This window comes from Carlito syrichta, unplaced genomic scaffold, assembly GCF_000164805.1.
Source record: "Carlito syrichta isolate Samal-C Ts95f unplaced genomic scaffold, Tarsius_syrichta-2.0.1 Scaffold117901, whole genome shotgun sequence".
Taxonomy (NCBI): domain Eukaryota; kingdom Metazoa; phylum Chordata; class Mammalia; order Primates; family Tarsiidae; genus Carlito; species Carlito syrichta.
The window spans coordinates 138,950-160,763 of record NW_007061997.1 but is presented as its reverse complement, the minus strand read 5'-3'; the positions used below and the strand labels follow the sequence as shown (position 1 = coordinate 160,763).

The 21,814-nt window shown below is 50.3% G+C and overlaps 1 protein-coding gene across 1 annotated transcript in view; it reads left to right on the top strand.

Moving 5' to 3' along the window:
- The window catches only part of MAP2K1 (mitogen-activated protein kinase kinase 1), a 36,553-nt gene that overhangs the window by 8,070 nt on the left and 6,669 nt on the right, over window positions 1–21,814 (top strand). Inside the window, exon 5 of the mRNA XM_021707245.1 lies at window positions 20,382–20,506. Within this exon, the coding sequence (XP_021562920.1) occupies window positions 20,382–20,506 (125 nt within the window). The remainder of the gene's footprint in view (window positions 1–20,381; window positions 20,507–21,814) is intronic.

The window sequence follows — 21,814 nt, the reverse complement described above, 5'->3', positions numbered from 1 at the left end:
CACCTGTTACCTGAAGCTGTAATGGACATAGTCACCCTGGAAGCCCAGGCTAAGAGACTCAACCAGAGTTTAGCTGCCTAACCCCTAGTGTCACTGTCACTGTCTGTGAGACTAGGTTATACATCAGTCTAAAGCCATCACTGACCAGCTGCTTATGAATTTTTTTTTTTTAAGTTGGAGTCTCACTCTGTCACCCAGACTGGAGTGCAGTGACTGCTCCTGGCCACCGCAGCCTCAACCTGCTGGGCTCCGGCAATCCACTTGAACCTGCGAGCTCAGGCAATCCACTCACCTCGGCCTCCCAAAGCGCGGGATTACAGGCTGAGCCACTGAGCCCGGCTAGGACCTTGTCTCTACAATAAACAAAAAATTAGTGGGCTGTGATAGTGTGCACCTATAGTTCCAGCTACTTGGAAGGCTGAGGTGGAAGGATTGCTGGAGTCCAGCAGATCAACGCTGGGGTGGCCATGAGTGTGCCACTGCACTCCAGCCTAGATGACAGAGTGAGACTCCAACTCAAAAAATAATAATAACAAAAAAATCTCCCTCTGGTTTCTTTTAGTAAAGGTACACATAACATCTATCATAGGGTCATACTACTGTTGGGTATTTATACAAGATAAATGAAATATACTCAGACTTGTACACAAATAGAAAGCAGCTATTTCTGGTAGCAGCAACTGAAATGTCCTTCAGCAGGCAAAAGGATGAACAAATTGTAGGATATTTGTACAGTAGAACACTGCTCAACAACAAAAATGAACAGGCTACTGATACATATGACTTGGATGAATCTCAACAGCATGCTGGGTATAAGAAGCCAGACACTAAACAATTCCAGCTATAAATAGGGAATTGTAGAGAAGACAGCCACAAAACCATGAGGACAGAAGTAGATCAGTGGTTGCCTGAGGTCTAGGGAGAGATTAGCTTCAAAGGGGCATGAGGGAGCTTTTTAGGGTGATGGAATTGTGCCCTCTTGATAATGGCGATGTACACATGGGAATATGCATTTATTGAAAGTCAGACTGTTCACTGAGGTGGCTGCTTTTATAGTATGTAAACTATACCTCAGTAAAGTTGATTTTAAAAAAAGTGAAGAAGCCAGAGGAAAGAGCCTTGGACAGTATAGTGCCATTGACTACATTCCTTCAGCTGTAGCACTGCTCACAGTCACAGGGCGAGGAGGAGCCAGCAGACTAGGCGGGACAGTGGAACTGACCAGCCAGCTTGCATAGCTCAGGTGATCAGTTCTACCTGTGAGTGAGCTGAGCTGAGGTACGTCCACTTCAACAAGGTGACTCATGGCTCCATTTCTGAATCTCTTTTTGTTAGTTCAGCTTCTCCCACATACTGCTCTTTTAGGTCTTCCATTAGAGCTCATTTAGTTGGAATAGTATATACCAAATGGTAGAGCGCAGTTCTGATTTAGTAGACCTGGGGTGAGGAATCTGAACATTTTTAAATTGACACTTTTAAAAAAATTACAGGCTTTTAAAAATTGTAACCGTACATACATAGAAATGTACCGTTTCCCCCACTGTTCAGTGGTATAAGCACATTCACACTCTTTTGCAGCCATCACCACCATTCATCTCCAGAACTTTTCCATCTTACAGAACTGAAACTCTGGATCCATTCAGCAACTCTGTGTTCCCCCTTTCTCAGCCACGGAAGCCACCATTCTGCTTTCTGTCTGTGTGAATTTGCCTACTCTAGGGAACTATCTACGTGGCTTCCTACAGTACCTGACTTTTGTGACTGGCTTATTTCATTCAGCCTCATGTCTTCAAGGTCCGTGCATGTTGGAGATGTGAGACCTGGGTTTTAAGTCAGCTCTGGCTCTGAGACTATCATCTGTCGCCACACTTTGAGAACCACTGTAGTGGGGATAGAGCAAACAGCTGTGGGCTGTCTAGAAAGAGTAATGGCAGCTCCTCCCCCAAGGGTCTTCTGGGGAGAAAAGATGAAGAAAGTAAAGCATAGGGAGGGATGTTGTATAAAGGTTCCCTCTCATTCCTGGGAAAATTTTTCAAAGTATTGAAAGGTTTCTGTCCAAGGCAGCCTTGCAGGTAGAATTTGCATGGCCAACTTGCAGTTTGTGCATATGGCTCTATTTTGAGTATCTGTTAATTTCAACCTTGGCCATCACATGCATTGTTGGGGACTAAAGGTTATCTGACAGAAACAGAAGAAACTCAAAAGAGAACCAATGTTTAAGCTGGGCATGGCAACTCATACCTGTACTCCCAGCACTTTGGGAGGCAGAGGCGGGAGGATCACTTGAACTTAGGAGTTTGAGACCAGCCTGGGTAACATAATGAGACCTGGCTACTAAAAAAAAATAAAAAATTTAGCCAGGCATGGTGGCATGTGCCAGTAGTCCCAGCTACTTGGGAGGCTGAGGTCTAAGGATCACCTTAGCCCAGGAGGTTGAGGCTTTGGTGAACTTTGATCACGCCACTGCACTCCTGCCTGAGCAACAGATACCCAACTCAAATAAACAAAAAACCTGTTGTTTAAAAAGGAAAACCAGAGTTCTGAGTCTGAAATGCTTCAGAGTTACTGGTGTCAGACTTGCCCTCTCACCATACCTAGCTATAAAACTGGAGGCAGCTTGTGAGACTCTGAACAACAGCTAGGGCAGGACTGTGACCTGTGAGGGATAGATAGATGGTGACCCCATGGTGCCCTGGCTCCCAGCCTGGAGATGCTTTGTTCATCCCATTGAGTCTGTTCAGAATGGAAAGGCATAAACACCTGGGGAAGCTCAACAGAGACCTCCGAGGAGTCACCTTAGTTACTAGTAGGACTAGACCAACTTTAGGGAGAAGTTTTTAAAACTTGTCAATAAAATCTAAACACAGAGCTCTGAAGGATCAGGCTAGTCTGCAGATTCCTCACTAGCATGCCAGACCAAGTTTAACACTTGAAGACAAATCCAAATGCTCACGTTCAGTGCCCTCCATCTAATATTCAGGTTGTTAGACACGCAGAGGCAGGAACATGCAATCCTTACCAAAAGAAAACTCAGGTAATAGGAAGAGGTCCAGCAGTGAAGAGATGAGGGAGTTAGCAGAAAAGGACTTTATTTTTCTTGAGACAGGGTCTTGCTCTGTTGCCCAGGTTAGTGTGCAGTGGCATGATCATAGCTCACTGCAGCCTCAACTTCCTGGGCTCAACAACTTGAAATTGAAGTGGGGAAAAATGCAGTTTACCATAATATACATTAAAAAAATGAAATACTTAGGGATAAACTTGACAAAAGATACCTAAGAGCTTAATATCAAAAACTACAAAGCATTGCTGAGATAATTTAAAGAAGACCTAAGTAAATATGTTAATGATCAAAAGACTCATTGTTAAGATGTCAACTTTGCTTTAATTTATCTCTATATTTAAAGCCATCTTATTGAAAATCCCAGCAGCCTTTTATGTCAAATTAACAAATCGTGTCTACAATTTACGTGGAAATTGAAAGGACCCAGAATAGCCATAACAACTTTGAGAAAGGAAAAAGTTGGGGGACTTAGACCACCTGATTTCTAGATTTATTTGAAAGCTATAGTAAGAGTGTTGTATTGGCACAAAGAGAAACATAATAGGCCAGCAGGGTGAAATGGAGAGTCCAGAGGCAGACACATGCAGGTGTAGTTGGTTTTGACATGGTTTTCACGGTGGCTCAGTAGGGGAAGGATAATCTTTTTACCAAATGGTGCTAGAGCAGTTGGCTGTCATATGCACACAAATGAACCTTGACTGTTTTTTTGTTTTATTTTGTTTTGTTTTTATTACAAAGATGTGGGGTACAATTCAGGGTTAGGTATACAAACATTGATTATGCAGTTAGAACCTTGACTGTTACCTTACACTGTATTCAGAAGTTTTCTCTTTGTAGATCGTGCATCTAACTCTAAGAGCTAAAGCTATAAAACTTCTGGAGGAAACATAGGATACTATTTTGGTGACCTATGTTTTGGCAAAAAGTTTTAAAATTAAACACAAAAGGCATGAACTACAGAGGAAAAAAAATTTCGAGTAAATGGAACTTCATCCTAAATTTAAATATTTGATTTCCCAAGATACTGATAAAATGAAAATGCAAGCCACAGACTAAGAGATAATATTGGCAAAGTATATATCTGATGAAGGACTTTATCTACACTATGTAAAGACCTCTTAAAATCTAATAATAAAACAATAAATAGCCCAATAAAAATAGGTAAAACATTTGAACAGACACTTTACTAAAGTACTTTACTGAAGATACTTTACACTGCTGGTGGAAATGTAAAATCATGTTGGAAAACAATTCCACAGTTTCAGAAAATGTTAAGCATATACCTAATATACATTTAGCCATTTCACTCCTCGGATTTACACTAAATAAATGAAAGGCTGTGTTAATTCAGAGATTGTACATGAGTGTTCATAGTTTTATTTGTAATAGCCAAAAACTAGAAACATCCCAAATATCCATTAAAAATAGAATGAATGAACAGATTGTGGTAAATCCATACAATGGGATACTACTTAGCAATAAAAAGAAGAAACCACTGATACATGTAACAAGCTGGATGAATCCCAAAAGCTGAATGAATCCCAAAATGACGATGCTGTGCCTGTGGTCCCAGCTACTTGGGAGGCCAAGGCAGGAGGATTGTGTGTTCACAGGAGTTTGAGGCTGCAGTGAGCTATGATCACACCACTGCATTGCAGCCTGGACAAGAGAGCAAGACTCCATCTCTTAAAAAAAAAAAAAAAAAAAAAAAGGCCGGGCTCGGTGGCTCAGCTTGTAATCCCGCGCCTTTGGGAGGCTGAGGTGAGTGGATTGCCTGAGACTGCGGGTTCGAGACCCGCCTGGGCAGCGAGACCTCATCTCTACAATAAATCAAAAAATCAGCCGGGCGTGGTAGCGCATGCCTGTAATTCTGGCTACTCAGAAGGCTGAGGCGGAAGGATCGCTGGAGCCCAGCAGGCGAGGCTGCGGTGGCCGGAAGCGGCCACTGCACTCCAGTCTGGACGACAGAGTGAGACTCCAACTAAAAAAAAAAATAAATAAATTAAAAAAAAATTTTAAAAAAAGAAAGAAAAAGCGGAGTGAAATAAACCTATATAAGAGTCCATACTGTAAGATCCCTTGGCCGGGTTTGGTGGCTCAGCCTATAATCCCAGCACTTTGGGAGGCCAAAGCGAGTGGGTTGCCTGAGCCCACAGGTTCAAGACCAGCCAAGGGAACTTGGTGAGAACTCATCTCTACAATAAATAAAAAATTACCCAGGCATGATAGTGCATGTCTATAGTTCCGACTACTTGGAAGGCTGAGGCGGAAGGATTGCTGGAGCCCAGCAGGTCAATGCTGGAGTGACCATGAATGTGCCACTGCACTCCAGCCTGGGTGATGGAGTGAGACTCCAGCTCAAAAAAAAAAAATCCCATTTATATGAAAGTTTAGAACAGACAAAATTAATCCGCAATAACATAAAGTAGATTGGTGGCTGCTGATCTTTTTTTTTTGAGTTGGAGTCTCACTCTGTTGCCCAGACTAGAGTGCAGTGGCCGCTCCTGGCCACCGCAGCCTCTACCTGCTGGGCTCCGGTGATCCTTCTGCCTCAGCCTTCCAAGTAGCCGGAATTACAGGCATGCACTACCATGCCCGGCTGATTTTTTGATTTATTGTAGAGATGAGGTCTCGCTGCCCAGGCAGGTCTCGAACCCGCAGTCTCAGGCAATCCACTCACCTCAGCCTCCCAAAGGCATGGGAATACAGGCTGAGCCACCGAGCCCGGCTGCTGCTGATCTTTAAAGCAGTACAAGGGAACTTCTTTTGGAGTGATAGTCATATTAAATCTTGGCTGGGTGTGGTGGCTCATGCCTGTAATCTCAACACTTTGGGAGACCAAGACGGGAGGTTCTCGGGATCCCAGGAATTGGAGACCAGCCTGCGCAACCTAGTGAGACCTTGTCTCTACAAAAAGTAAAAAATTAGCAGAGTGTGGTGGTGCAGAGTAGTCTCGGCTACTCTGGAGGCTGAGGTGGGAGGATTGTCTGAGCCCAGGAAGTTGAGACTGTGGTGAGCCATGAGCCGTGATTGCACCATTGCACCGTGCAGAGATGCCAACTCCAAAATAAAATATTAAGTCTCAGTTGTGGTGGTGGTTCTACAGTTGTATACATTTTTCAAAATGCATGAAATTATGCCCTTACAATGCTACTAGAGGAAGCCCCCTGCTTTCTAATTGCACTGGATGCCATTTTGTCCTCATTGCACTGACGAGCAAATATCATATGAGGTAGTGGTATGGTTTGAGGCAGCGTTCCCTGACCTTTTTAGCATCAGGGACTGGTTTTGTGGAAGACAGTTTTTCTACAGACCAGAGATGGGGGAATCATCAGGCAATAGATTCTTATAAGGGTTGTGCAACCTAGATCCCTCTCATGCACAGTTCACAGTGGGGTTTGCACTCCTATGAGAATCTAATGCTACTGCTGATCTGACAGCAGGTGGAACTCCACTCGCCTGCTGCTCACCTTGCACTGTGTGGACCAGGGGTTAGGGATCCCTGGCTTGAGGGGAGCAGCAGCTTTTCAGCAGTTTATAGCTCTTAATCTGTGACTTTTTAAGACCTCTGAGTTCCATGTTAGACTATTTTAGTGTACTGGTTTCTGGGAAATAGAAGTAGCTAAAAGGAAGAATGAACCTTGCTTAAGCACGAGCCATGTTCTAGGTTGTGATTGGCATGTGCAGTCTCCTTCAGCCCTTGGAGGGCCCATGAGGTCAGCGTGGCAGGAGGGTCTGGTGGAGTGACAGTGCCTCATCCTCTATCAGATGAGTCCTTATCCCTGCTCTGAGGCTGCTGTGAGGAAAGTGATGGTCCATATGGAAGTTGCTGGCAGTGCTTTCACGTTGAAGGCCTGCACGAATGTGACTGCCTTCTGTATTCCTTTGCAGCTTCTAAGGAAACTAAGACCCAAGAGATTAAAGCCTGAGCTTTGGGTTCTCCAGCTATACAACAGGAAGTTCATGTGTGTTTCGCCCCACCAACCTGTGGGTTTCTTCAAATCGTGTTTTATTCACCTTTGTGTCCTCAGTCCCTAACATGATGGCAGAAAATGCCTCCCCTTAAAGGTTTGTTATATGGACGAGAAAATGGATTGACTCGTGCGAGCACCCACAATGAGTCTACAGTGAAACTAGGCCAAGTTGTTCTGGTCCTGTGTCTTTCGGCCACATCTGCTGTGGACTTTGCCCTGTGTCTTTCAGTGAAGAGTTTTGACTTCATTTTTTTCTTTCTGTGTAGGGGGAGGTCTTGCGCATTCCTGGAAGGACTCGCTTGCTTCTCCTTCTGCCTGCGCTGCCCCCCACTCCTCAGGGCTTTCCTTTCTGATATCAGTTGTTCCTCTCTGGCATGCAGAGCCACTGTATGGGCTGGATGGATCTTGGACAGATGTCCTTGGTGGAGGGTTCAGCATGTGCACCACCAAGAAAGGGAAGTCACTAGCAGAACTCTGCCCCATTAGCAGCACCTGTGTGGGCTGGCCCGGCCGGGGTTCAGCCTCTAGCCTTGCTGTGTGGAGTCTCCCCAGAGCCCCAGACGAGGCTGAGGAGTGGCGCTCTACTTGGCTTGACTTCTGAGCAGGAGGTGTCGAGAGTGGGTGGCTCCTGGGAGCCTGCGCTAGGGTGAATCAGAGCGTCGGTCTCCCTGGCTCCGGCTCCAGTCTTCCTTGCTGCCATTCTACCTGGCCTAAGCACAGCCTTTTCTGATGAAATGTAAGCTCTGGTTCTTCTCATTCTGTCTTTGAAAAACGGGCAAGAGTAAAGAGACTTTTTCTCTGCCTTAAATTTTTATTTGTTAATAATTATTTGCTAGAGACAGTTCAGTTATTATTTCATATACCTTTTGCTATATAACAAACTACCTCAAAACTTAGTAGTTGAACAATTCTGCTTTTTCTGTGGGTGGGCAGGGCCTCTCTCTGCCTGTGATTGCCTGACCTCTGAGAGGCTACTGCCTGGCTCTCCCCATGTTGGTCTCAGGACTTCCAGTAGCAAGAGAAGGGGGACCTTGGCACTTACGCCTTGTAAGCCTCTGCTTATGTCAGGGTTGCTTGTGTCCTATGGGCCAGAGCAAGTCACTTGGTCAAGGCAAGATTCAAGTGAAGACTCATTTCTAATTAGGAGGAGATACAAAGTATTGTAGCCCCTTTTTTTTTTTTTTTTTTACTGTATAACAATGACAATTCAGCATTCATGTCCTGACTGTGGTACTTACTATGTAACTTTGGGTGGGTTACTTAACTTTTCCAAATCTCAGGAAATAGAGAAAACAGCCATCACCGAGGGCTGGAGGATTAATCAAGACAGTGCACATATAGCACCTAGAATGTGCTTGACACATAGTAGGCACTTGGTAAATATCAGCAATTGCCTAGCAGATGAACTAGTCAAGTGTTTTATGGTTACCAGCAACAGAAACCAGCCTGATGTTAGTTCAGCTTCTCAAAGCATGTCATGAAAATGATAATGGGGAAGTTGAAAGGATCTCTGAAAAGCTGAGCTTACCCTGACAGGGCCAGAACTGAGGGTGCTCTGGTTGGGAAGCTGGTCCTGCATGGAAGAGTAGCTGCCTGTCCACCGCTTCCACAGTGTCCTTGGTGCTAGGCATCTCCCAGAGGGGTCCAGAATCAGTGTCTGAAACTTCTGTTCCTGCAGCAGTCATACAGGTATCAGGACCACCGTCCTCTCCCACTGAGTGTCAGGGGCAGGCTTGCATACCCTTACCCAGTTCAGCCTGCAGAGGTGACACTTGAGGTTTTAAATTCTTAGTTGAAAGGGGTTTCTAGGTGTACCGTGAAAGCTGACATACAAAAGTGACTGATGGCCTGAGCTGCCCTGGTGATGCCTTGCTCCTCCTCAGCATCACGCCTGGGTCTTTTAAGTGTAAGCCCTTGGGGGATCTTCCAGAGGACAAGGGGGCACGTCAGTGGATCAGTTGCTCCTTTTAGGGATACATGGCTCTGTGGGGGGTCTTGAGAGGCTGGCAAACCTTCCCCTCGTTCCTGAAGTGGCAAACTCGGCCATCACGGAGCAGGCCTCCTTGGGCAGGATGCTGTCCTGACACTCCGGTCCTGTGGCTTCACCTGAGAGACAGCCCATCACTGCCCTGGGCTGCACAAGGTGGTGTGCTTTGTTTCGGTGCTCAGGGGAGGAGCAGTCTGTATGGCCCCTAGCTTGGTGTCTGGTCTGTGGGCGATTGCCCCTCTGGGGATGCACACTTCCCTGAAGACTGGGTGACATCTGAATAGCCATGGCCAAGTACGTGTCTGTCTTCTTGTGCACCACCCCCTCCTCATTCGTCCCCATCAGAGTCAAGTGCTGTGGGTCTGTAAAATGTTTTTAGAGTATTTGCCAGGTGCAGGGATGGTGAGTCACTGGTGGGTGTCAGAGGGCCCATCAGAGTGTGTCCTCCGGGAGCTTTGAGTCCAGGAGGGAGCCAGCTCTGCTGAGACTCAGTTCGTGGTGGAGCAGAGCAGCGCCCGTGTTTTGGCATGAGTCCCACCCCACCAGTTCAAAGCAGAACTTGGTGCCATGGATGTGTAGTTAGAATTCTTGAGTGTGGCAGAAACCCAATTCCAGATTCCTTAAATGCTGGAATATGCTGGCTTGGGTCAACAGGAACTGGAGGCCGAGGTGGATGTGGGTGGACCGAAGGCTGAGGTGAATGCGGTAGAAACGGCAGCCTCAGGGCTCTGGCCACCTGGCTGTGCTCCTCCTTCCTGGGCCTCCTTTTCAGTCAGCCTCTCTCCCTCACTAGCCCAGATACACCTGGTCCTTAGTGCCCCCATCCCCAAGGAAGCCCCCCCACCTGGCAGCCAGATCAGTGTTGAAGCGCTGCCTGGCAAAGGCTTGGCTAGCAGTGCCTGACCACTTGTGGGGCCTGGCAGATACCTGGGTTGTGTGCATCCCCTGTAGACGGGGGGAGCCTCTTGCTGGGCATGCCAGTGGGAACACTTGATGCTGGTGAGGCACGTGTCCCAAGTGGAAGGGGCTCTGTCCCTAGAAGAGAAGAGACGAGGAGGGAGCAGGGGATTTAGGACAGAGGGCATCTCTACTAGCCAGGAGGAGGCATGGAGGGAGCAGGCGGATTAGCACATGTTTTCCCACTTACGATTCCATTAAGCATTGGGCCAGAAGACAACACCTGACACAGGACCAAAACTACTGTAGAGCAAGGAAGGTAGGTGGGAACCTAGCCCGGGATGTTTGACCTACTGCCTGTTGTGTGGTCTGCACGCTAAGGATGGTTTCAAAATGGCGACGTGACAGTGATCAAACTTCCTGTTTCAGTGTCCATACATGAAGTTTTGTTGGACACAGCCCTGATTAATTGCTACTGTGGCTGCTTTTGTGCTGTCCTGGCAAATTTCAATTGTTCCTTGGGAAAGAGACAGCCGCATTGCTCTCATAGCTGAGCACATTTACTCTGGTCCTTCACAAAGAACCTTCATGATGATGGTATTATGGGGAAGAAGAAACCCTCGACAGAGGGGACTTTGAAATTTAAGCACCGAACTCACCTCAAATGGGGCAGTCTTTGGTTCTTGAGGATAACATGATGGAGGACATAGCAGGGAGGGAATTTTTCCCTATTCCTGGACTCCTGAAAGTAATTGGCTACCAGAGTCCTGTCTTCCTGCTTACTCTGAGGTCATGGCCCATTCACAGGAAGCTGAACCCAGTGGGCAGTTCTGCTGAGAACTGTAGAGTTGGGTGGAGAGCCAGGATGCATTCCCCTTACACTGTTTCTAGCAGGGTCTGCCCCGCCAGCCCGCCTTCTCCCTGGGCCCCTGCTCTCCCTGGCCTACTCTAATTATCAAGGCCTTCTTTTGATCAAGACCTAAAAGAAGCATTGCATGATTAGGGCTCATATGACTTAGCCTAGAGATACTTTCTGCCTTGGAGTCACTGGCTCTGAAGGTCAGCACGTGCTCAGAACAGTTTTAAATAATGCCTCAACTCGTCTTTCTTTTCCTTCTAGCAAATGAAGCCATGTGTAACCTGCCTGTCTTTATGCCCAGTGTTGAGTTAGAGGCTGGGACTAGCAGTGAACTGAGAGAGCCAGCCTAGGCATTGAGGGGACACATGGCCCCTGGGTGACTCTGCTCGGAGCCAGAGAGCTTTACCTGAGGGGCCACTCTGCTGGAAGCGTACTGAGGATGTCTTCACTGCCCAGGGTGGAGGATTGTGTGGAAGTGGGGCTCTTGGTAGCATGTTTAGGTACTGGGCCTGGTGAGAACTGGGAGTCTCAGAGCATCCTACGGGTCCCAGCAGCAGCTTGCAGCCAAGTACTCCTGTACAGGAAGGTGGGCTGAGCTGCCCTTGGTGGAAGAGGATCCCGGCTGCTGTGGCCAGGTGAGGTGCAAAGGGAGGCTCAGTTGGGAGGCTGTGGCCGTGGTCCATGAGAGAGTGTGGTCTGAGTTAGGCTAGTAGCAGTAAGGGCCCAGGGGACACAGGGGAGGGAGATGTCAGGGTTTATTCCAGGTAGTCTCTGGAGAGCAGAGGGCAGGACCTGGCAGGAAGATGGGGAGGGAGTAGCAGGAAGACCTGCCACAGCCCTGCCTAGGGGTTGGTGTGGGCGGGGCCTGAGGCCCATGGAGATACCCAAGGCTGTACCTGTGGCCCTGCTCCTTTGCAGGTCACACAGCCTCATTTCTCATTGAAACCCAGGGCTGTCCAGACTGATAGGGCTATCACTCTCCTTAATTGCAGGTAACTTCCTGAAGAGGATTCTGACCTGGGTAACAGATTTGATTTGAAAGTCTGGGCATGTGGTGGTTAAACTCAGGGTGGGGGCTGGGCACAGGGGCTCACGCCTGTAATCCCAGCACTTTGGGAGGCTGAGGTAGGAGGATCACTTGAGGCCAGGAGTTTGAGACTAGCCTGGGTCACATAGTGAGCCCTTGTATCTACGAAAAATACAAACATTAGCTGGGCACGGTGGTATGCGCCTGTGGTCCCAGCAACTCAGGAGGCTGAGATAGAGCCTTGACTTCTTGAGCCCAGGAGTTTGAGGCTGCTGTGAGCTATGATCCAATCTTGACAACAGAGCTAGACCCTGTCTCGATAAAAGTAAGGACGAACCTCGGGGTGGGTTTGTGAGCCACCACTCAAGATGATATGGGACCCCTCTCAGGGTGGTGGTGGAGCCCAGTGGTGCATCTTGGCTCCATGGTGGGAACAGCACGAGGCTTGAGGGGAACAGATTAATGAGATGCCAACAGGGTGGGATTGATTCTTCCATTTGGAAACCACACATTCCAGAGTTTCCTGTCAGAGTGAGGGTGGTTGTCCCGAGAGGTGTGTGGGGAGAGGGTCCTGCCCTGAGGTACTAGCGGCAGGTGCCAAGTGACCTCAGAGCCATTGTGTCCTCTCCTGTTCATACCTGGCGGCCGACAGAACCCTGTGGAAGGCTCTGTTCCGCTTGGCTGCTGGCCCCCTGACACCTGGGTAGAGCTGCTCATTACTTCTGAGCCTCAATTTCTCGTTCCTCTAGGGGTGATCTCACTCCTGCTTGTCCCTGGACCTGCCCAGGACCAGGTGGAGCTCAGACCAAATTTCGTGCACTTGAGTTAGGCTGTGGTGCCTATAGGCCTGCTGCACACGTGGTGCTGGGCCCCAGAGAAGCAGCAGAGCCCTGCTTCTTGCGGAGCACTGAGTACCTGTGGGAGAATCAGGATGTCGAATTCATGGGCATTCATTCACACAGGAAGGCTGAGAAGGCATTCTACCCCCTCCTGCCCTGGGAGAAGCAGCTGGACTTGAGACGGAAAGAAGTTGGCACAGGTGGATCATTGTAGAAGCTGGGTGATGGGTACATGGTTACTGTCTTTACTTTTCTGAATATTTGGATTTTTTCAGGAAAAAAAATGTTACTGAAAGAAGATGACATATATACTAATAGGATAAGTGGTAGACATAAAAAGACAAGGACTGAACTTGGTGGCTCATGCCTGTAATCCCAGTGCTTTGGGAGGCCCAGGTGGGAGGATCGCTGGAGACCAAACTGGGAACCATAGCGGAACCCCATCTCTACAAAAAAACAAAAAAATTGGCGCATGCCTGTAGTCCCAGCTACTTGGGAAGTTGAGGCAGAGAATCGCCTGAGATAAGGAAGTCAAGGTTGCAGTGAGCTGTGATTGTGCCACTGTACTCCAGCCTGGGTCACAGAGTGAGATCCTGTCTCTATTTAAAAAAAACAAAACAAAACAAAAAAACACCAGAAGACCTCCAGGGTTGCAGAAGGATTCTTGTAGGTAACAGTGGTCAGGAAGGCTTCCCAGAGGTGCTGGGAGCTGAGCCTTGTCTTAGTGAGAATTCTTGGTGACAAATAACAAACCAGTTTGAGTGGTGTAAATGGAGCAGAGTAGAGACTTCCTTGTAAGGATCTGAGGGCTCTTGGGGAGCCTGCTGGCCGGATGCCACCTTTGCCTAGGAAAGGACAGGACATCCCAGCAGCTCCTCCGATCCTGCTGGTCTGCTCTTCTGTGATCTGTGCTGCTCTGTCTAGGGTCAGGAGGAGGATGCCACCCACAGCAAGCCGTGTGCAGCAGGGCAGCCTAGACGCAGCCTGAACCTCTTAGCACAGCTCCAAGTCCCTGAGTGAGCAGCAGAACTCACACGGGACTCATTCTGGGTGGGGCTCCCTTCTTTAGGTGAGGGGAGGTCATTAGGGCACATTGGAGAGAGATAGCCTCCCCAGCCCTCTGCTCTTCCCTGAGTCAGAGTCCAGAAGGACAGCAGGACATGTTGAATAGGGCGCACACCTGGATTGGAGGCCAGCAGGAGCCCAGCTGTGTGGGAGTCAGAGTCCTCATGCTGCTTGTGTCTTTTCCCAATTACATGTTTTCTTTTCACTTCCCTCCCAGCTGCAGGAGCTTCTGGACTCTGAGTCCTGTGCTGCATGGTCCCCACGCCTGCTTGCTGAGCACTCAGCGCCTGCTCTCGGGTGAGCAGTACTGTTCACACTGTCTCTGGCCACGCCATGTGGCTGCCTAGTGATGTGACTAGTGATGCCAGTGGGAGCCATGGCAGGCCAGAAGTCTTGGTTATTAGTGAATTTGAATTAGCGTAGACACTAGAGATGGTTTTTCAGGTTCTGCCAGCCAAACCTAAGAAGGAAGGGACATGGCTGCAAGAGATGGTTTGTATGCATGACACAAACACTATCAGTGCTGACTCTCATTGAAAGCGTGCTTATAAAGGATGCTGTTGGTTGCTCTCTCCACGTTGGCATCATCTCTCAGGCTAGCTTTCTCTCCCAGACCAGCTACGGCTGCTGACTTTAGCCTCACTGTCAGAGAGAGGAACTTTTCCCAGCTTGGCATGAAAGTATACTCTGAGAGGACTCCTATGGGTCGTGTGCCCAGGCCTGTGAGATCACCAGGGCCAGAGAAGGGGGCTATAAATGACCCAGCCTGGGTCATAGGACTGTCTGGTGAGGGCAGAGGTCTCTGCTGCAGGTCTTCACCTGAAACTGGTGCTGGAGTGAGGGCTCGGTGTTTAGTTTGTGTGCTGAGTGGACGTGTTTCCTTGTAGAATGCCTGACATCTGTCCTTGAATTGCTGAACATTTCTAAGTACTTCCCCTTAGGGGCCATCCCAAGGGAAGAATGGCAGGTGAGTGGCCTCTTGGTCTCTTTTCCAGACTGTGCTGAGCTGTGACCCAAACACAAACGGTGATGCCTTACTTTGGTGGAGCCTGGGTCACCATGAATGTAAGATTTTCCAGAAATTTTCTCCCCTCACCAGTTAAAACGGAATAGAACTTTGGCCTGTCTCCTTCTGCCATGATCTCCCCCATCCCCCTACTGAGCAAAATTAGCCTTCAACATGTCAGAACAGTTTGTGGCTCATTCCCTTTCTGGAATAGCACAGGGTGAGTATGGAGTCAGCCAGCCTGGCTCCTGCCTGCTGGTGATGGACTGACTGTAGGAGAGGCCGTGGGTCTGCAGCCCTTGCAATGCAACCCACAGGGTCTGGTGGGAAATACACTGCTTTAATGCAGGTTTCTTTTCATGGAAAAGTTACTTTGTGATCTTTGGCAAGAGACTTCATCCTGGAGCCTCAGTTTTCATCTGTAAAATGGGCCTGTCCTGCCACCACCAGGTATTGTGAAGTCGCTAGAAATGATAGCTCCCCTCTGCCTTCTGCCCTTCCCTTCCCCTTCCTCCGTCACCCTCTCCTTGCCTTCCTGGAGCCCTGTGTCTTCAGCTCTGGCTTCACTGCATCCTGCTCTGGACGTTTAGCTCAGTTCCTGGAACGGTGTGCGCTAGTGAAAGCCAAATGGTGCACTCCTGCAACCTCACATTACTTTAGTTGTCAGGGCTTGTGTGCTCCCTGGGTCGGGGACCAGCAGGGACTTGGCAGGAAGGTGCATGGAGGGAACAGGCAGCACCTCCCAGCTGATGAGGCTGGGGAAGCAGGTGGAGAGACCCCTGCAGTGCGCACTGGCTTGACTGAAGCGCAAGAGGGAGATCAAGACAGTTGCCTGTAAGGCCCTGGTAGGCATTGGGAGGTGCCTCTCCTGCTGTGGCGGCTTCTCTGTTTGACTCGCCAAGGCGGTCATGGCTAGGGTGGAGAAGGAGGCAAGGCATGACACAGGGTAGAGGATTTTCTGTTAACCCAAGTCCAAGGATTACAGCCATCCCCAAGTCAGACCCTGTTCCTCGGAGGTCTGTGATGGGAGTTACCCAGCTTCAGAGTCGCACTTCCTCAATGCTGGAGTGCCAGCCAGTCATCTCAGCCCTGGAGTGCACCCAGCCCGCCCTCGACTCCCTTTCAGCCTCAATAGGGGCTGCCCCTCTAGGCCTATGTGTTTCTGCCTGTGTACAGGGACTTGTGGCCTTACTCGCGCTTGGTTTCAAGCTGTTTTTCAGTGTTCTTGGGGAAAGAGGATTGGGTAGGAAATAGAGGTTATGAGTCGTGGCTAATGGAGGAGTTTGGAGTTTTCTCCGAATTTTGATGATCTTTGCTTTTTAATGAGTTCCCCAAGGTCTTGGCTGACTGGTGGTAGCCCTGTGGAGGCTGAAGTGCCATTTAAAAAAATCTCTTAGGTTGGGCAACAGCCTCGGGTCCCTTCCCACTGTGGAAGCTTTTCTGCCCTCTCAGTAAATCCTGTTTTCTCAAAACAACAACAAAAAAATCTCTTAGGCAGTTTTCTTAAACATTTAGCTCTTGTTTGTTCACTTCTGGGTTTATCCTTTGTCACAGACAAGCCAGAGTGTGTGGCTCTGCCCTCTCTGCGCATTCCCCTTCCATCCAGCTTTATGGAAGGTAGCTTCTTTTAATGTTAGCCTCAATCAACCAGGGACATTGGGGGAACTGCAGGAGACCCATGGTTGCCTGGGTTCATCTGCCCACAGGAGCTTGTCAGCTCTTCCAGAACCTAGGGTGGGTGGTGGCCTTGAGTGGGCGGTAGCCTTGGTAGGTGGTTACTTAGAAGGATTGACAGGATGCAATCTGCAGGCCCTGACCACATGACTGTCTTCGCCTTGCCATCAACACGTGTGTGTACGTGTTCCTGTTGGTTGGATTCTGTTTTCCCTGGCAGTGAAAACCTTGAGGACAGGCATGGGAACTGTGTCCCTTTTACTCATAGTGCAGTGCCGTCACTCTGTGTTTACAGGAGAAACTCATGGCCCTCTGAATTATTTCATCCACCACCTTGATTTGGAGGGGGTGGAAAATGCTTAGCAGTTAAACTCCAAATGTGTGCTCTTGAGGGGACCATCAGGGGGATTTGAATTGTGGTTATTTCTGGGGCAGAAAATATCACAGAAGAAAGTACTTTCTTCTACTTAGTTTTTCATAAAACCCTTGTTTGTTTTTGCTTGAGGTATCAGATCTCAGTGTCCTGTAGGCTCCTAAGGAAGCTCGTCAGCCTGGGCGCCTTGTGGATAGCTGGTGCTTCCTCCAGAATGCAGCCTGGCCTCCTGGCACTGGGGTCCTCCCAACATCACCCTCCAGATATCAGGGGACCAGGAAAAGACACCAAGGCCTGGAGGGACCTGGGGAAGTTTAGAGGAACAGAACCTGTGACCTGAGTGTCTAATGCCTCTGCTGGGCGAGTGTGGGAGGGCCCAGGTAAACCTCCTAGGATGGCAGGGGTGGGCGATTATGTAGGGTGGGATGGAGCTTGGAGGAGCCAGGCACTCGGAAGTTGAGGGGAGGCTGAATGGGAGGAGGATATCCAGGTGTAGGCTCAGTGCAAGAGAAGGTGAGCCTCTCACATGGGGCAGTTGAGAGGCAGGCTGGCCGCAACCAGGGGAGGAGGAGGCACATCGGGCAGATCAGTGGTGGCATGGAGAGCCTGGAGGAGGGTTTGGGTCTACGCAGTGAGGCAGATGGGAGCCATGGCTGGCTCCACAGGACTGTCCCCCTGGAAGAGTGCTGGTTTCTGTAGAGACAGGGAAGAAGGGGAAGGGCTGGTGCTGGTGTGAGGGAGATCAGGAAAGAGTTATTTCTGGCCTTGTGTGACATGGTGTGCCACTTTTCTGTCCCCAGGGAGGAGCCAGCCTCACTGGGGCTTCTGGAGAGGTGGCAGGTGAGCAGCATGCTCTGTAGTTAGTAATGTCACATGCCCAGGCCTCCGTCGGCTCCTCCTTGCGAGGCTCCAGTCAACAGGAGTGCTTGACCAGGGCTTCTGGCTCCCACATTGCTGTTCTGGCCCCTGGGGCTTTCCCTCCCCTGTATCCCCTCATGAGTGCTGCTCCTTGGGCCGGTGGCAGTGGAGCTGCCAGGATGGAGGCAGGCTGTGTCACGGACATTTGAGAAGTGTCAGCTTAAATGCAAGGGCACGGAGTCAGATGTGCTACAGCCAGCCTGGGACGGTCTGTGCATGCAGAAGGGGACTGGCCGGGCAGGGCCATGCCCTCTTGGAGAGGGAGACTGTCCTGTGAACAGCAGATCCTAGGTGGCAGCTGTGACAAAGTCATAGTCCTGTGGCATAGTGTGTGTTCCTGTGCCACGCCTCATGACATGGATCCTGGCCTGTGTCTTGTGATGGGCCAGTCTCAGCCTGGTGAACTTGCTCACACTGCGTGCCGGGTGGAGGTGGGCCAATACCTGGACATAGAACACAGGCCTCCTGCTTCATCTAAAACAGGCCTATAGCTCATTGCCAGGGGCCATGGCACTGGGAGGAGACATAGGAGAGGGCTCTGTTGGGGTGCTGCCATGTGGCCCCCATGGGTGCGTCCCACACCCACCCTTCACAGCATCATCTTTCACACCCAGAAACCAACCTCCAGGTGCCTGTCCTCCCATGGCGGCTGCTGGACTTGCCCCGGCCCAGTGTGTGTCACGCTGTCCCAGGGCAGGCTCAGAGGAGCAGTCAGGTCTTATCCCACGTTCACATCACCTTGGCTCTCTGAGGCCATGGCTGCCCCCAATCTCCGTCAGATTGTTGCTCAGCGTCCCCTCATGGCTCTGTTCCCTCACGTGATTATGTGTTTTCTTTTATTTTCTTTGTGCCACTTAAGACCACCTGACATTACACATTTGCTCATTGGTTTGTTTATCATCTTTGTTCTCACACTAAAGTCTCCTGATGGGGGTCTTGGTCGGTGTTGACTTCTGTCTTCCTGGGAGCCGTGGTGCCCTATGTGTGGCAGTTGTTCAGTGCGTGATGGTGACGAGGTGGGTGCACATGGCAGAAGAGCCTGACCTGGGTGCATACCAGGGGCCAGCGTCTGAGGAAGGCCACACCAAGGACTGCACATATGCATATGTGTGTGTGTGTGTCCACGCGGGCAGGGATGCATGTGTACATACCGGATTTAGAGCCAGTCATTCAAGGAGTTTTGGAGCACCTGCGGTGTGTCTGGTGTTCTAGTTCAGAGTGTAGAGAGAGGAGGCTGACAGCCTGTGTCTCTGCCAATGGAGCTGCTAGAGGTGGGGATGGGGTAGAAGAGGAGCTTACTGGGATATCGGAGGGCAATTTTTTTTTCCTGTTTAACTTGGGAAGATGCTCAAATAGACCTGTTAGACTCTGTTTAAGAGTAGATAGCAGGGCACTATGGCTCACACCTGTAATCCCAGCTGCTTGGGAGTTTGAGGTAGGAAGATCACTTGAAACTGGGGGTTCAAGACCAGCCTGGGCAACTTAGTGAGATACACTGTTTCTTTCTTTCTTTTTTCTTTTTTTGAGTTGGAGTTTCACTCTGTTCCCCAGACTGGAGTGCAGTGGCATGCTCCTGGCCACCCCAGCCTCGCCCTGCTGGGCTCTGGTGATCCTTCTGCTTCAGCCTTCCAAGTAGGCGGAACTACAGGCCCACACTACCACACCCGGCTAATTTTTTGATTTACTGTAGAGACGAGATCTTGCCAAGTTGCCCAGGTTGGTCTCGAACCCACTGGCTCAGGCAATCCACTTGCCTTGGCCTCCCAAAGCACTGGGATTACAGGCTGAGCCACTGAGCCCGGCCCCCTGTTTCTTAAAAAGAAAGAAAAAAGAAATGCATTCATATGAAAGAGTATTGGAGGGAAAAATAACAAAATGTCAGTAGTGAAGTTGAAATTGTTTGGTTTCTCCTCCGGTTTCCTGAATGTTCTCTCCATAGTGTCTGTTGTGTCACAGTTCAGGACTTGGCTGCTGTATATGGCCCGCCCTTGCAGTGAGTCTCTTCTTGTTTGCTGCTGTCTGTCCACCAAACTCTGGCCCAGGCAGAGCCTGCCTGCTACTTGGGATGCCTGGCCCTGGTCTGTGCATGTCACAGGACACTTGTGTGAATGAGAGGTGGCTGGTGTCTTGAGTGCAGGGCCAGTGTACTAGGAGTGGTGACAGTGGGGCGGGGAGTGGACAGGTGTGGTTTTGGGTGCCGGGAGCAACATTCACCTCTCCCAAGGTCTCCGCCCCTGGTGAGGAGCTCCCCATGGCTGATGCTGGACATGGCCATGCCGGCTGAAGTGATTGGCTTCTGGGGAGAGTAGTGGGTCCCTGCCCACCCCCACCCGTGGCCACACCGACAGGCCCTTGTTTGGCTATGAGGGTGAGAATAGGAATTTTAACCTGCCCATCCCCTTCAGCCTTAGTGGCCTCAGCCAGTTTCCAGGCCTTCTTATTTGGGGTTTTCTGCCTCCTTTCTGTTTAGCCACAGACATTGAGCCTTGTCAGCTAGGGTGACTGAAGCAACAGGCTTGGAAGTCTGGACGCCAGCTGTCTCTGTCCCAAGGTCCCAGGCCAAGGGTGTGGCTCAGAGCGGAGCTCACATCTCTCCGTCCTATTCCCATTCCAGACAGACCTTCCCTGAGCAGGGGAGCAAGGCCTGCCCACCCCTTCCACCCCCCCGCGTTACCTCTTGCCTCTCTGTCTGCCCCCACAGATGTCAAGCCCTCCAACATCCTGGTCAACTCCCGTGGGGAGATCAAGCTCTGCGACTTCGGGGTCAGCGGGCAGCTTATCGACTCCATGGCCAACTCCTTCGTGGGCACGCGCTCCTACATGTCGGTATGCATGGCGGCGCCCATTGCTTTGGCCCTCGAGGAGACAGGGGTCGGTCCTGGCCTTTGCAGGCCTTGGAGCCTCATGGGAAGCTGGGGCTTGACTCTCTGGACAGGACTGTGTGATACCGGCCCAGAGACTTTTGTTCTGGAGGAATCTTGACTCCTGCTGCCTTGGACATCTGCAGATTGTCTTCAGACTCTCAGACCTGGTGGCTGAGGTGTGACCCTGCTTGACAGTCTCACTTTCTCCTTTCCTGCTCACAGTGCCCTTGTTTCCCAGGGTGAAACCCGAGTGGCAGCTTTTATTCTCCTGGGCACCCATCCCTCAGCATTCAGGAGCCCCCAGCTCCCAAGAGCCTATTTGGAACTGTCCAGCCTCTCTCTCCCTTCTTGTGTCCCGCCACCGACTCGCCTGTCCCCCGGCAGGCTGGTCCCTAGCTGGGCTCCAGCCGCCCCTCCCTGGGGGCTTCCATCCTGCTTCTACTCTGCCAGCTTCTGGGACCCAGGCATGGTGGTGGCTGTCCCCACACCATGGCCACATCAGCATGCTCTTTTCCCACCTCCACACAGTGAGCTCCTGGGGACAGGAACAGGCTGTAGGTGTCTCATCCTCAGAGCCTGGTGCAGGACTTAATGTGGTTGGTGTTCAAGGCATGCTGGGGTGGGGGAAAGTTTGGTTGACTGGGCAGGTGGGTGTGTGGATAGCATGTTCCTGGGTGGCGGTGGTGGTCAGGTGAGTGCTGATGGCACAGGTGGAAGGGTGTGGCATGAGTTGGTGGCCCCTACAAGGTACACAGTACAGGCCTGGAGTGGACCAGGCACCAGGGACGCAGGGGATCCCAACACAGAGCATTTGATATGTTCTCTGTCGGAACAGTGCACATACTTGAAAGATCTCACTTGCTCCATGCCATTGTGAAAGCCACATGACTGTTACCATTGCAGAGGTGAGGAGGTCCTGGTACAGCAACGCTAAGTGGCCCGCCTCCCTGATCTAGCCGTCCAGGGCCCTTTGCATGCACTCTTCCTCACCTTAGGGAGGCGCTTGGCAGCAACGTCAGTGTTCCCCCTTGCTGGCTTTACCCACTGGGACTCAAGCACCCTCAGCACCATGTACTTTCCTGGACGATGTCTCCCACGGCCCCTGCTCCCCCCTGTTGCTTCTCTGAAGATGAGCAACTGGCACCCTGGCCATTTGATTGTTGGCTTATAAGTTCAAAATCAGTGACCAGGCCCTGGGACTTATTGAGCAGGGCTGAGTGGTTTTAGTTTTGTGGTTATACGATCAGTTCCAGAGTAGGCAAGTGCTGGA